Genomic DNA, 15,262 nt, shown 5'->3' on the forward strand with positions numbered 1-15,262 from the left:
CCCGGTCTCGGGTCATTTTGTAAAATACGGTGCGATAGGAAACAAAAAATAGTTGATCCGCTCATAATAACTCTCATAAGTTACGGACAGGTGTTTGGTAGAAAATCATTTGCTTTGCTTAATGTTGGGCATGGCAGGCCAAGTAAAACGATTCGCGATTAGCTTTTTATAATATTTATTTCCCTATCTTCTCTTATACAAGCAAGGTTTCAAAGTCAACGGCACATGTCTAGCTTTTTTCGATGCCTCCTGAATTTTCTTGAACTCCATAAAATAGAAAACCTTGTGACTCTGATCCGTCTTGAGGAGTTTGAACCCGAGCCGCTCCACTGCGCGCGTGAAATCGTCCAGTTTGTCGAACCGGGACTCCACCTCGGCAATCAGGAGATGGCCTCTGGAAGATGTAAGAATTTCACGTTGACAGTTTTGAATGATTTCACTAGACTTATATCGGGAGCTCAAAAACAATACAAAAGGTAATCACGGTCTATATCCCGGTCAATATAAGTCTAATTTCACGTTGACTGGTAAATAATTCTGAAATTACAGTAACTTAAATATAAATATCCCGTAACAAAGTATTTGAATTTTTATTGACATCGATAGATGAATGATGGATGTCTCGATACACTTGACTAGGCTAATGAATGGAGAATAAGAGTTGGGGTGAGAGAGGGAGAAAAGTAAAACGTTCATATAAAAAATGCAAGCTTTTATCGTCAATAGTACTTTTCTAATTTAGTCATCTTTAAGCACCTGATGCACCAACCACGTTTGGCAAACTAATCAACGTCACTCACCGCAGCTAAAAATGTTAACAGTGAGAGACGATTTAGTGCCACCTACCCTATCTTTATTTTTTTATACCACGTCGGTAGCAAACAAGCATACGGCCCAAACTATTTCTATCATCAGACCAGCCTGGCACTTTCTATTGCCACAGACTGATATATAAATAAAACACTCACCCAGTCTTCAGCACCCTGTTCCCTTCAGCCAAATACTCGGCCAACTGCGTCCCCATCAACGCCAGACAATACACAACCACGTCCACCGAGGCGCTCAGCAGTGGCGTATGAGCCATGTCACAAGCTTCAACCCCTGGTGATGAAGCCACCAGGTCAAATGAGCGGACCTTCTGGGGAATCCGACGGGAAAGAGTGGCAGAGCCGCAACCCATGTCTGCTATGAGGTGGGTTTTAGGCCTGCAAAAACGGTAAAAACAATAAGAGAACTGTGGATCATGTTGATCACTCAGGGCTCAAGCACTTTAAGGGTACGTCACCCTCCGCACCATGAAGTTCTGTATCTTAAATTATTTTAAAATACTTGTATAGGGGAGATATTACATTTTGGTGCCGTGACCAGGATATTTTTAATAGCTTTCTAGCTTTAAGTGCTACCACGGCGAGATAATATAATCATGAGACGCAATGGTACGAGTATGTGTCACATACTCGTGTCATTGGGTACCTACAAGTATGTGCCATATCGCATACTTTCACTCCTGGCGAAAAAACCACCAGGTCGAAGGAATGGATTTTATAGGGACACAACGAGAGACAGTGGCTGAGGCAGTGAATTATGTAACTAGCACAAAAATGCATATTTGTTTAATTTAAATACCATAAAATCAGAGCAGGGACCGGACAACCCTTTCCGCGATAAAACCCTTTCAATGGGTGACACTTAAACACGGCTAACACATTGAAAGACTTTCCCTTTTGAGCTGCAAGCCCATTCATACCCTTACCTTTGACTAACCCTTACCGAAAAGCTAACCAAAAATAAGGCTAGCTCTTAATAAGGGTTACCCTTATCTTTAAGCGCTTTTTATAAAGGTTTCCCTTTGCGTGAAAGAGGCAGGATTAGTATATATCTACGGTAGTGTATGAAAAGGAAAGAAAATACTTGCCTAGTCAAAGAACGCCGCCGTCGCCGCTAACGATCGCTCGGATTCGAAGTAATGTGTGCTTTATGAACAAGGTAGACGACTTAAATTAGCACGCTTATATGCTAAAAGGGAAGCCCTTTATAAGGCTAACCCTTATAAGCAATATGCAAGGTGTTGGTGAGCGGATGATAAGGGTTTTGTAAGGGTATTTGGGCTACCGATTACTCAAATGTGGTAGCTTTATATAAGGGTTTTTAAAACCAAAACAAAGGGTTTCGTCTGGCAAAGGGTATGGTGAGTTAAGCCTTATGCAATACCCTTATAAAACCCCGATAAGGGATAGCGGGCCGGTGCCTGAATCAGAGTTTTAAGAGTGACCCGAGAGGATGTAACCATGGCAACGCAAAGTAAGAGTTGATTCACCCAGGTGCTTACCACTTCGGACATGTACCGGTAGACTTACATTCTCATGATCCTCTTGACAATGAGGTCCAGCGGGTTAACAGGCCATTTCTTGATCTGCTGCTGGTAACCTTGGTGGTATGTCTCGAAGGCAGCTGGGTCACCTTGGAATAGCTCCTTTGCTTCTGTTCCCGATGATGTGTACAGCTTTTCATTGAGGTATCTGAACTGCGCAGCTAAAAAATACATCCATTGTTAACATTTTGTATTTCTTATAAAAAAAATTAAATCAGCTCACATTATAATTTTTTAGCTAGAATATTGTGAGGTGGCAACTAAAACACACCAATTACTACCATTACTAGTTCAGTTATTGGGTGTGTAAAGTTGTTGTGTAAAGGTGTAAAATGTGGTCAAGGCAAGCGACAGAGCGCACGATCTTCATACTATTTGGCAGCTGTCAACTGTTAAAAAAGGCAATATATCCTTCACCCACTAGGGCGGCGCCACAGTTATGCACGGAGGGAATAGTTAACTGTAGTAGTACAGTCGAGTTTTAGTTTATGACCCATTTCGTAGCTTGTCACAATGACAATATGAAAGTCGCTATAGACCTCATACTATTGTCACTGTGACAAGGTACAAAATGGGTCATAAATTAAAACTTTCGACCACAACATTAAATGATTTTTTTGCAGTCTGTTATTTTTGGTTGCCACCTGACGATATGAGGTTTTAATAAAAATCCTGTACTTATATTGACCGGGATATAGACCGTGACAACAACAAGTGTGACTGCGACCGATGGTAACGTTGAAAGCGAACGTAGCCGACGCGCAAGAATAAGGGGAAGACTGAGCGCTGTCTACACAACTTTGACACCCACCCGCTATCTTCAGTCACCCGTGAACGTGATGCATGTAACTGCGTCGAAATATCGGGAGCTAATAAATAATACAAAAGGTAATCACGGTCTATATCCCGGTCAATATAAGTCTAGTGAAACTAACCGTGAAACGTTCAAAACTCTAAAAATCCTGTATTTATTCTTTATCCTAATCCAGGTTATAAGGTGTAAGGTGCATTCAGGTTATTCCGAATACTTCAGAATGTCAGGTAATTTCGAAAATCAACTTTAATACCTCTCAAACCCTAAGTTTGATGAAGTTAGGGTCCATTTTCAGAACACCTGAAAATCTGAAGTATTTAAATTTACCCAAATATAACTTATGCCAAATTTTAGCTAAGTCTGTTCACATATGATATACTGTGACAGAAATGAAAGAGGACTGTTGTTTTTGTATGTTTTTTATAAGAAATCCTAAGATATGGGCATAGAGGTGATCAAAGTAGCGGCGCAAACATTAAAAATGGTTTCGTCCTAGCCTGAAGTCAAGTAGATATTTCAAAATATTTATCAGTACGGTTTTTACTCACTATTATTTTTAGTCGCTTTTTGGCGACATGTTTCGGATTCTTTGGGAATCCATCCTCAGGCACGAGTGTCCGCGGCGGTTGTTCGTCGTGATAAATATTTTGAAATATGTCTCACGATAGTTTAAGTGCGTTCAAGTAGATATTATTTCAAAATGTGTTATTTGCATTGAACATTAAATCTGAACCAATTCGGTTATTATTCTACTTAATCTAGTAATCAATACCTATGCTGCTTCTTCTTCTAATATTCACAATTCACATGATATGATGTGTAGGTAATAATATACTTTCACATTATGTGGTTTACTTACCTAAAACCTCATACTTACTTTTACAGTTTTTTCTAATCCTAAAATAATAAGTGTAGGCCTGTAGGAAATCCAATAGATCCTAATGTTGATTAAACTAACATGATTTGCACTCATTAAGCCTGAATAGGGCAATAAAACTGACCTTGACTTGAAAGCCTAAATAATAAAAGTACCATAAAAAAAAAAAAAAACATGTATATTTGACCAAGCGAAAGAAAATGTCTCTGGAAAATGTTTCATATATCCATGTTCTTATTTACAGGTCGCATTTTTGTGAAATTTGGTGAGCAAATTTGATAATTATATAGAATTTTTTTGATTCTGTTTTAGGAAATTTTTCATAATGGCGAAGCCTTGACAGTTTGCGAGGTCTACAGCTCACAGAGCCATTAGTAGTACGATTAATGTTCCAAACTAGTAGTTAGTAAAGTATTCCTTACCTTGCAATTTGGCGATCATTCTTTCTCGCAGTGAATTAGAATTCCCACTAACATTGATAGAGTTCCTGTTGCTTTGCTCCAGCATTTTCTTTATCTGTTCCTTCTTCTTGTCAAATTTCACTTTAGGCTTTTCTCCGAACAGAATATCTTCTTGGTCCTCATTTTTAAAATCCTCACTCAATTTCTTTTTCTTGGCATTAATAATTGCCTCGTCCGCTTTGTCTGTGTCAACATTATTAAGCTTTATGTAACTTATTTCAAGGTCTTTGTTATGTTTTCGCTTTTGGCGCTTCTTTTCTGTGCCATTAGTTTCATTTCGATTATTGAACGCTTTTTGGTTCTTATTTTTTTGTTTAGGAGATTTGTCAAGTTTGGGTTTCTTAAGTTTATCATGTTTTTTATTGACTCCATTATTTTTATTGATATTAAGAACAGGTTTCGGCTTATTTTCCTTAGGTTCTGGTTTATTTGGGTTCAATACAAATCTACCTGGCTGATTGTTATTTGAACGAGCTTCAGATTCAATATTTTGAGGTTTACTCAAAGTTTGATATATTTGCCTGTTTTTCTGCCTGATTTTCTTCAACTTCCGTTTGTCCGTAGATTTCTTAGCGGTTGGTTTTTTCTGAATGTTGCCAATTACTGGAGGTTTGATTGGAGACTCTTTGGTCACTGGTGTAGACGACTTTTTTCCCTTTTTATTCTGGAATATAAAGTATTTTAGTGTTGCGGGAATGGGAATCAAAAACTGTAATATTGTTATATGTTTAAAGTAAGTAACGTTTTCTTAAATAATAAATAACAATACGTAATTACGACCGTAAGAGGTTATGTTTACATTTATAATTTGTACACTTGTGGTCGATTTCTTATATATCAGCGTAAAAAATTGTCTGAATATTTATATTAGGTAACATATCTGGTAAGGATGTAATGTTTAGTTGATTTAAATGGCAAAAAATCTACAGTCAATAAGTACATACGTTTGCAGATTTGGAGAAGTTTACATTAGTGTCGGGCACGTCGGTGCCCCATTCTGGCACTTTGAACATTTTCACGTATATTTAACAACTATTACATACTAATTTGTAGTGTTTTACATAGTTTTTATTGAAGACACGTGAAGAACACACGCCGCAAAACTCTATTTTGCATAGCAAGTACAAATAGTACAATCGATCGAACTGTCAGATGGTTGACGTGACTGACAATGTCAGTGTCAAAACGTTTCGATATTGCATAGTCAATTTTTGTTGTGCGAGCGACCATCAGAAAGTTTAAGCTGAAAAATGTAATTTGATAAGTTTCCTTTTAATTTAAGGTATATAATTTACAATCCTATTTTAATAATATTTGATTAAGAGTTTTTAGACTAATAGTGTAAATGCGTAAACTCCAAAACATGTCGAAGGGTAGTTGACCAAGCGTTAGCTAAAGGTCGTTTCAGTTTGGGCAAAGGCAAAAACGCTTTCGTATAATTCGTAGGTAAATGTCCGGATGTTCTTTTCTCTACAGGTCGCATTTCTCAACCGGTTTTTGTGAAATTTTGTGAACAGCTTCATGTCCAGGTGTGGTCAGGTATCGATGTCGATTCAATTTTCGAACAGTTTTCAAATGCAATTTATTCAGTTTAAGCTATGTTTACGAGGTTACAGAGCCACTAGTTCTAGTTTGGTTACCTACGACACGACGAACGAGCTACACTAGACTAGAAGTACCGTTAAAATACCATTATTATTTGCTTTAACGAAATGGTGCTAAACATTTCAACAGGCGGACGTGTACATGCGATATCCAACTCTATTCGTACTGGAAAGATGTATTCACACCCGATTCACACATTTAGATAATAATAGTAATAACTAAAGTAAACTAAACGCAATGATCTAATAAAGTTGTAGACACGGGATCACACACGGGATTCCCATGTTGTTTTAAAGTAGGTAAAGTTACAACGCATTTTGTAATTTATTTGAATGTCATAAAGTTCAGATTTGTACACAATAAAATACATACATACTTAGTTAAAATTAAGTTATTTAAAATGTTTGAAATATAAGGACATAAGTACATGAAATAAATAAAAAAACGGGAGAGAGTTCTTGGGATTATGCAGCTACCAGACACCACCAAATGGCGCCCGATGATGGCCCGCGCGAAAGTTTTTGAGGTGCAATATGGTCCTCAGGTAAAAAAGTTTGGAGAACCCTACTATAGTAATAGTAACTGACCTATCGAGGCTTACCCGTCTGCAGTGAGTAATTATTTAGGGAGGGGGGGCAGTAGATTTACAAATGTTGAAGTTAAAGACTTAAAGGTAGTAAAATTAACTAAAAAGTATTATTTAATAACGTGGTATAAGTATTTACTTATACCACGTTATCAAAAAAACACATCTCTTGTCTAACATTAAGTACATACATTGTTTAGGTCGCGCGGTCCAGTGCACCGTGTGGCAGTAAACACAGTTTTCAGTCTTTTTAGTTTTACCATATCATTCACGGGTCACGGCCATCGCCAGCACAGTCGTTTATTTTTTTGCCACGGACGTGATAATTACACTCAATACCTACAGGAAGCATATCAATAAATAATAAAACTTAGAATGTGCCAGTGTAACATAGTGTCCAGGATACATTGCAGTGTCTCTCTCACAACATTATAGCAAGAGCAAAAGAAATTAAGATTGCCGTATTTTGGCTTCAATTTATTATTTACCATCACGCGCTCCACGATTGTTGAACCGTTTAGGGTTCTAGCTTAATTGGTTGTTAAATCTCTAATTTAGCTAGAACCCTAAATAGCTCAACAATCACGAAGCGTGGCTGTACATACGAGTAGGTATAGTGTTATTAAAAGTGAGAGAGAATTAAAAGTTGCCTACTCCAGAGCACACAGTCGCTGTGGCCGAAATCGGTCAGGAGAGCATCATCATTAAAAGTGAAGCAAATTATTTTGTATCAAGAAGAGTAGGTATACCTACAAGAATACCTTGTGAATCTTGTGATGTATGTCCAGCTACAAAAGTGAATTTCATTCATAAAGTGGGTGCCTCAAGGCATTAAGTCCGCCTTTTGTACTTGTTCTTGTGCAATAAAGTTTAAAATAAATAAATAAATAAATGCACTTTTGCTGCTCGCTGTACAATTTGCCGTCGGCCTCCGTACCTACTAATTATTAAAATTAATTAGGTACCTGCATACTTATTTCAATTTCTCGAAAAAAGACATGCAGGGTGTCGTTTAGGCTGGCAACGCACATGTGATACCATTGGCGAACATATAGTAACAGGTATGTACGCTTGATAGCCACCGTAGAAAGTATAAAATATTAACTATATGTGAACTATGTGAAGAAACCACCTGGTACTGAGAGGCCTTTTGTGCGCAAGTCTGGATTCTGAACATGCGTGGTGCGGCCACCACCCAGTCACTATTTATATTGTTTTCTGTATAAAAACACACAAAATCTTTTATTTACCTAATTTGTAAAGCTACAAGCGATAAAATCGTACCTAAAATAATTGCTCTAGTTAAACTTTCATAAAGTTATCACGATTTTTCTACATATTAATATGTGTGAAATATAACCTTGAAATTGACATATTTGGTGTTTTATCTGCATTTGCAGTGTTTTTTATTGTTGTTGATTGTTGGTTGTAGTTAAAGGTGTATTTGTGCAGTAAAATTATTAAAATTGGCTGGAGGTAAGGTTTTATTAATGTTTACTAATTTATTATTGATAAACAGTATCGTTCGTTTTTTTTTGATTTGCTAATATTTACCTATGTTACCAATCAATTTAATTGAATATTAAAAGTAGGATATTTTTTTCTAATTTTACGTTTCAGTTGGGGCGAGAGAGGTTACGTACCTGTATGTGTATATATTACGTGAAATTACTAGCTTGCTTATCTATTAATATAAATAATCTTTTTGACCTGACGGACATAAGCGATGATGACAAAGGGTATTTTATGCGTATAAACCTTAATTTTCTTTTCAAGAAGGAATGTACATACTTTAATAAAAAATAATTGTACTATAATATAATTAATAATATAGGTATATATAATATATATATATATATACTATAATATATTTTTTTGTTTTTTACTTTTACTTTTAATTCTCTCTCACTTTAAATAACACTATACCTACTCGTATGTACAGCCACGCTTCGTGATTGTTGAGCTATTTAGGGTTCTAGCTAAATTAGAGATTTAACAACCAATTAAGCTAGAACCCTAAACGGTTCAACAATCGTGGAGCGCGTGATGGTACTTACTTCGGGTCTGAATATTAAACCATACAAACTTACTTCCATAAATTGAAGCCAAAATACGGCAATCTTCATTTCTTTTGCTCTTGCTATAATGTTGTGAAAGAGAGACACTGCAGTGTATCCTGGACACTAGACACTATGTTACACTGGCACATTCTAAGTTTTATAACGGGACTTTTTTAGTAGATTAAAATACAATATAGCTAAGTCAGTTTTAGTAGATTTTTGGTAGGGTCCGCGTTTAATATTGAGAAGTAAACAGGCATTAAAAATTAACTTGGCAGTTATTCAAAAAATATTTTACTGACAGTATTGAGAAAATTTTGTTATCCCTAGCAAAAAATATTTCTACGAGTCAACAAAAATAATACTTTAAACTAGGTAACAAACCAAATGTATACAGCCAGCTAAGATACGCGAGCAGCCGCGATACGTACCTTCATTCATACTCGTACGCGCCCCGGCCGCCCGTTTTATAGCACCGTTTTTTTTTTCGAGGAACAATTTTTGAAACATTTTACAAAAAAATAGAAATCGTGAAGTAATACCCTTCAAGAAGAGAGAGTACTCCCATCTTAAAGGCCGGCAACGCACTTGCAACTTACAATCCCTCGCTGCGTCTTACGTAAGCGAACAACTCGAAAAAAAGTAACGAGTATAGACAGTACCACTTCCTTAATTTAACAGTTCAGATATATTATGTACTCTAAACAACGAAAGATTATGTTAAATATAGAATTAACGAATTATTATATGACTTTTAAAGCGGATGGGCCTTACATCAATGATATGTTTACATTCTTGCATGTAAGTTTACACCATTGTAATGTAATAAGGCGAAAATTGTAAAACATATCTTTGACATTGACTGTACAACATTTTGTTAGGCAATATAAGTTTCTGATTGGACGATACGTTATCCATTACAATCGATCATTTGTCCAACGAATAAAATTAGTTGATCATTACGTTATTCATTCCAAACCTTTGGCGAGAACGGGCTTTTCGATTGGTCGGGTCGGGTGAATCATATTATTAATTAAATCACAAAAGATCATACAAAATTAATTTTTCACCTCAGCAGCTCGAACAAGCCTACTTTCGTCACTCCCTGGAGTGAGGAAAGTGCGACTTTCCTCACTCCAGGGAGTGAAACAATGTAGCTTTTTAATTTAGTGAAGGCCTTGAACTTCATACTTTTATTACATTTTTTTTAATGGTACGGTACGGTACGGTACGGTACGGTACGGAACGGTCCGGTCCGGTCCGGTCTCGTCTCGTATCGTATCGTATCTTATCGTATCGTATCGTACATATTATAATACCTTTTTCCCCTCACTAGCTCGGAAAATTGTCTTTTATCCTTCAATTCAAGCGGGGAATAACGCGTTTTATCCACTAGTGGGGAAAGTAATTTGACCTTGGATGGAGCGTGTTTAAGTAGCTTGACAGATAATAAAACGTAAATCGTTTATGATAATGATTCGTTCGATATTAATTATCATTAAATAAATGGTTTGAGAATCTAATGAAAAATACCAAACTTAGCTATATTTAATTATTTTAAGTCATAAACCTTAAAATTCCATAAGAAACGTCTGTTTTTTTATAATAATGTTAAATATAATTCTGAACGCACAAGTTGAGTCGATGCAATTTCAAAACGCATCGTTGACATTTCATACGTCAGAAATGTCAACATTGTCAACAATTTTTTTACTAAAAAACTTTTTTCACCGACTCGCGTAAAAATACACAACTTTCAGAGTTTTCTGTTATAATATAGTAAAGAAATGAGTGATTCCAGTGATGAAGATGATCTAACGCCTGTGGATGTTGCTTTTCCTCGCTATAGTGAGGTGAAAAGTTTTGTGTTATACACGGGCGCAAATGTATTTTACTTCTCGTGTGTTGAAACACTCGCTAGGCTCAGGATTCTATTTTAGAACCACTCGCTTCGCTCGTGGTTCACCTATAAAATCCTTTCGCTTGCTCGTGTTTCAATTCTACACTCGCGGGTAAAATACAACTTTGCACCCTTGTATAACAAATAACTATTTTTTCTGTTTATTCTGTGTAATTCGAAATACATTTTAACCTTTAATATGTTCTCACTACTGAGGTGAAAAATTATATGTGCAACACGAGAGCAAAGTCATTTTACATCTCGTGTTTTTGAGTCCCTCGCTACGCTCAAGATTCTACCTTAGAATCTTTCGCTTTCTCGGGATTCAAAATAAACACTCGCAAGAAAAACCAACTTTCCTCTCTTGTTGCACAAATAACTATAGTATGGGGTGGATGGCGCATCGTTCGTTACTGGTGAATTTCAGACATGACTTGGAACTCCGGTAGCCGTTTAAGAAGTGTAATACTCTTACATATAGTGGAAATATTCGCTGCCATCGAGTGATGTCTCGGTAGCTCAGTTGGCAGAGCGACGGGCCAGTAATCCAAACTCGCGAGTTCGAGTCTCGCCCAAGACAGTGAATTTTTCCACTTTTTCATTTATTTCTAAGCCTTGTAGTATCAAAATGTATGTAGTAAACAAATTAATCATAAGATTATTCGCAAAATATCGATTAAAATAAAACATTTCGTCGCTTTGCTCTCGCGCAGTTTGGCGAGAGTCAGATGTTTGTTACGGATCAGGCCCCTGTTTCTAGTGTTGGCAGCAGTGGCGTAACTAGGAGGTGGGGGGGGGGGGGGGGCAGAGGGGGCAAGTGCCCCGGGCGCCATCCAAGGGGGGGGGGGGGGGGCGTCAAAATGGGCAAAAGGCAGCAGCAGGGAAACTTTTGTCACTCGTCAGGGGGCGCAAATTTGGTGATTGCCCCGGGCGCCATATCCTCTAGCTACGCCCCTGGTTGGCAGGAACAGGAAAGGCGGCAATTGTCAGCGTGGTGAACAGCGGCCGGAGCTCACTTGACGCTGGTTGAATCAAGTCACTTGAAATACGGTTGAGGAATTAAATTTCAGACCATTTCGTATTTTGTCACAGTGACAATAGTAGTGAGGTCCCTAGCGACTCTCATTGATTGTCACTGAGACAAGGTACTAAATGGTACGGAAATTTAATTCCTCAACCGTATACCTACGTCGTGTAGATTAGTAATTAGTTAGTCCATTAGCCTAGCTAGGCCAACGCATTGCGGAGAAGAATAAACCTAGTCACGCAAGTCGGCAAGTCACAGTGAAACAAAATAAAGCAGTCAGTTATGACAGGGGGAGCCCGGAGGTCACTTGACGCTGGTCTGCACAAGACCACGACTTCGAACGAATATATTTATAAGTATTTACATTTATTTATTCATTTTTTATTATTACAAAGTGTGATAATACCCCTGTCGTATTACTCAATACGAGTTATAATGGCATTCGGGTAAAATAAGAGTATTGATATTACATGTTCCTTTGGTAATATCTAAGCTTTTTAAGTAAGAAAAAGTTCGCGACTTTCTGCAAAAGTTATAGCCCTATCCGCCGAATCAGCTCCAAAAACCCATTAATTTAATACCACACACGGCACACGGTAGGTTTCTGAACAATTTTTTTCCCATACAAAAAAAAGATGAGGTCATAACTCCTCTTCATAGAATGTAATAAGTATATAAAATATGGGTATATGTAGGTGCAGCAACAATTTGGCATGCCTACAAAGTTTTATTGTTATTTTATGCACATACTCAATTACGTATTTGAATTATAGTTAATTATTAATTAAAGATAAGTTTAACAGTACCTATCAATATAATATTTTAATAGTATAATTATTTTTATATACACTCGTACGTGTACCTACCTTATAGCTTGGCAAATTCGCTGGTGACACTCCTATGGTCCGCGCGGGGGCGGCGCGGGGGGCGTGGGATGTTCGATGACGTGTTGCTCACTGCTACGCGCGATATGATTAACGACGGATATGTCTGCCGGTGCCGATATCCCTAAGAATGTTCCGCAAGTTCAATTTTGTTTCAATGTTCATTAACGTGTTTATATATTGTGTATGGGACGTGATATCGATTAACCTCAAATTGAAAAGCAATTTTCCTTGGCGGGTAATATTCATGACGGTAGTGTTTGATAACCCTCTAATCTCTCTCTCTCTCTCTCGGAAGGGTCTCCACGGAAGACCAGCGTCGAGATCCTTAGGTGGATTCTTGACATTAAGCTGAGTGGAGACCTTTTCAGTGACGCTTAATAATAAGTTGGTTCTGTGTGTGTGTAGTAATACTTGAGTAAAATTTAAGCGTTTTTGAATACATTTCTTCTATTCTATTCTATTCTATTCTATTCTATTCTATAATCTGCTTAGCCGCTGAGTACGAGTACGAAGGTAACTACATTACAAAAACGTACTTTTACTTTTTCACTATGACTATAATTTCCGATTTGATTCGGTAACGTTGATAATATCAATCTATTCATGCTATTGTTGTTCATAATAGACATGTAACGTATTGAACGTATGTAGACTATTAGGAGTTATTAGTGTGGTATAGACTTCGGAGAGGCAAGAAAGCTACCTAAAGTGGTTTGTAGGTATATTATCGTTATTTTTGTACAATTTTCCATTTAAATATATCTTTTAACTGTCATATATCTATCAATCTCTTTTAAGCAAGAGCTTTTAGTTATCCTTATACGGTTGACCAAAACCATTTGTTGCAGTTCGTCTCCGAGCATGAGCGAGTGATGTGATGGCCGTGCTGCGCTACCACCAGTTTAGGAAACCGATGTCCGGCTTGCGAGGCGACAAAATTGTGAGTACCTTTATGGACAGTAGAATTTGACTTTTCGGGGCGTCTAATACCTATTTACGTCTCAGATTTAAGCGAATTTTTTCCCCATCTCCCAAAAATTTCAAATTAAATAGGTTGGGTGAGATTTAGGTTTACTAAATATTGGAAGCCCCCATTATCCTTTGGAATTTGCAATTATTTGGTTGAGGTCTTGTTCTTCTACTAATAACAATCCGAAATCCGAAAGGCCATTGAAATCTACTGCTCCCAAGTAATAATCCTACTACTTCATCTTATGAATTAGGATTTCGTCCACTTTTGCAAATAACTAATTTACTGATAAGTACTGTCTGTTAAGTGACTATTCCCATGATCAGGTCAAGAGTAATCTGTTGTGTAATCAGGTTTTGTTTACAGTGGCGCTGGCGCTGCCAATGGAGCGTGGTCACTATCTGCGCCATCGCGCTCGTCCTCTACAACGCCGCCGCCAACATCTGGCTGCTCCATCCCCCCTCCTGCCCTCCACACGCCACTCTACCCCCCACCGAACCACCAACCTGCGAGCCTTGTGACGCAGCCAACCCTAGTGTCGATGACGACCCAATTTCAAGAATAGATTTAAGACTTGGAAGATGGGATAGCTCAAGGTCATATAAAATGTTTGACTACGCTGCAGTAGGAGATTTATACGCAGAGCTATCATCAGATCGTCGCGTCTGTTTAGCGACTCAAAGCTCAATAGAGCGATTACACGAACTCCTAAGGATCGCAGCGCATTGGTCCGGACCTATATCAGTAGCAGTCTTCGTTGCTGGTGATGAATTAAGATTACTCAGAGCATTCGCTATGTGGCTGTTCCGATGCCAACCAGAAATATACATGAGGATAGCGTTACATGTAGTGACTCCAAGCGAAAGACCAGGAGTCCCAGGACATGTTCCAACCTGGTCGAGGGATTGCGAAGCGAAACCGCTACCGCCTTACGAGATTAAGTCAGATACAATGGCGTGGAGAGTTAGACATCCATACCCTCAGAATCATTTGAGAAATTTAGCGAGAAAGAATTGTCAAACACCTTATGTGTTTCTGGTGGATGTAGATATAGTTCCGTCTAAGGGAATGGCGGAGGCGTTAGATAAGTTTTTAGCGAAAGCTCCAAAATGCCCGCTCTGTGCGTATGTGGTGCCAACTTATGAGTTGGATTTGAGGGTGGCCAGTTTTCCGGCGAATAAATCGGAACTGTTGAGGCTGTCCAAGAAGAAGCTGGCGATACCGTTCCATAGGAAGGTGTTTATTTACAATCAGTACGCTTCTAATTTTACAAGGTGAGTTATTCTAGTAAAATAACCTTATGATTACTATTTTATTTATAATTTTTTTGTGTGTATTATGTATTTTGTATTTGTGTTAAGATTATAAGGTCTGGACCGATTTGAAAAATTAGCTTGGTTACGAAATGGTTGATTCCATGTCCCATCATCAGGCCTGGATCTAATGATGAGGTTTTATTAAAATCGAGAGCACTTCAAATGTTAGGCAGAATTACAATGTTATGTATATTTTTTTAAAGTAAAGGATGACTCACGTTAGACCGGGTCGGAGCTTCCGGCGCTTACTTTTCTATGACATGACAGGTGCTCACGTGGTGCTTTCCATAGAAAACGAAGCGCCGGAAGCTCCGGCCCGGACACGGCCCGGACTAATGTGAGTCATCCTTAACTCGTCCATTTACTTTCTGAAATCATAATTTAGGAA

The 15,262-nt window shown here is 37.9% G+C and overlaps 2 protein-coding genes across 2 annotated transcripts in view; one reads left to right on the top strand and one right to left on the bottom strand.

Moving 5' to 3' along the window:
* Nucleotides 1–166: 166 nt before the first annotated feature.
* On the bottom strand, nt 167–5,659 carry LOC134741265 (uncharacterized). The gene is made up of 5 exons (XM_063673976.1): nt 5,468–5,659; nt 4,485–5,187; nt 2,358–2,532; nt 969–1,205; nt 167–394 (listed from the first exon to the last, which is right to left on the bottom strand). The coding sequence occupies exons 1-5, from the start codon at nt 5,534–5,536 to the stop codon at nt 184–186; spliced, it is 1,395 nt and encodes a 464-aa protein (XP_063530046.1). The 5' UTR covers nt 5,537–5,659; the 3' UTR covers nt 167–183.
* Nucleotides 5,660–7,995: 2,336 nt separating this feature from the next.
* LOC134741271 (beta-1,4-glucuronyltransferase 1-like) overlaps nt 7,996–15,262 on the top strand; it is a 31,334-nt gene continuing 24,067 nt past the window's right edge. Inside the window, exons 1-3 of the mRNA XM_063673982.1 lie at nt 7,996–8,190; nt 13,437–13,528; nt 13,925–14,832. Of these exons, the coding sequence (XP_063530052.1) occupies nt 13,466–13,528; nt 13,925–14,832 (971 nt within the window). The 5' untranslated portion in view covers nt 7,996–8,190; nt 13,437–13,465. The remainder of the gene's footprint in view (nt 8,191–13,436; nt 13,529–13,924; nt 14,833–15,262) is intronic.

Source organism: Cydia strobilella, chromosome 5 (assembly GCF_947568885.1).
Source record: "Cydia strobilella chromosome 5, ilCydStro3.1, whole genome shotgun sequence".
Lineage (NCBI taxonomy): Eukaryota > Metazoa > Arthropoda > Insecta > Lepidoptera > Tortricidae > Cydia > Cydia strobilella.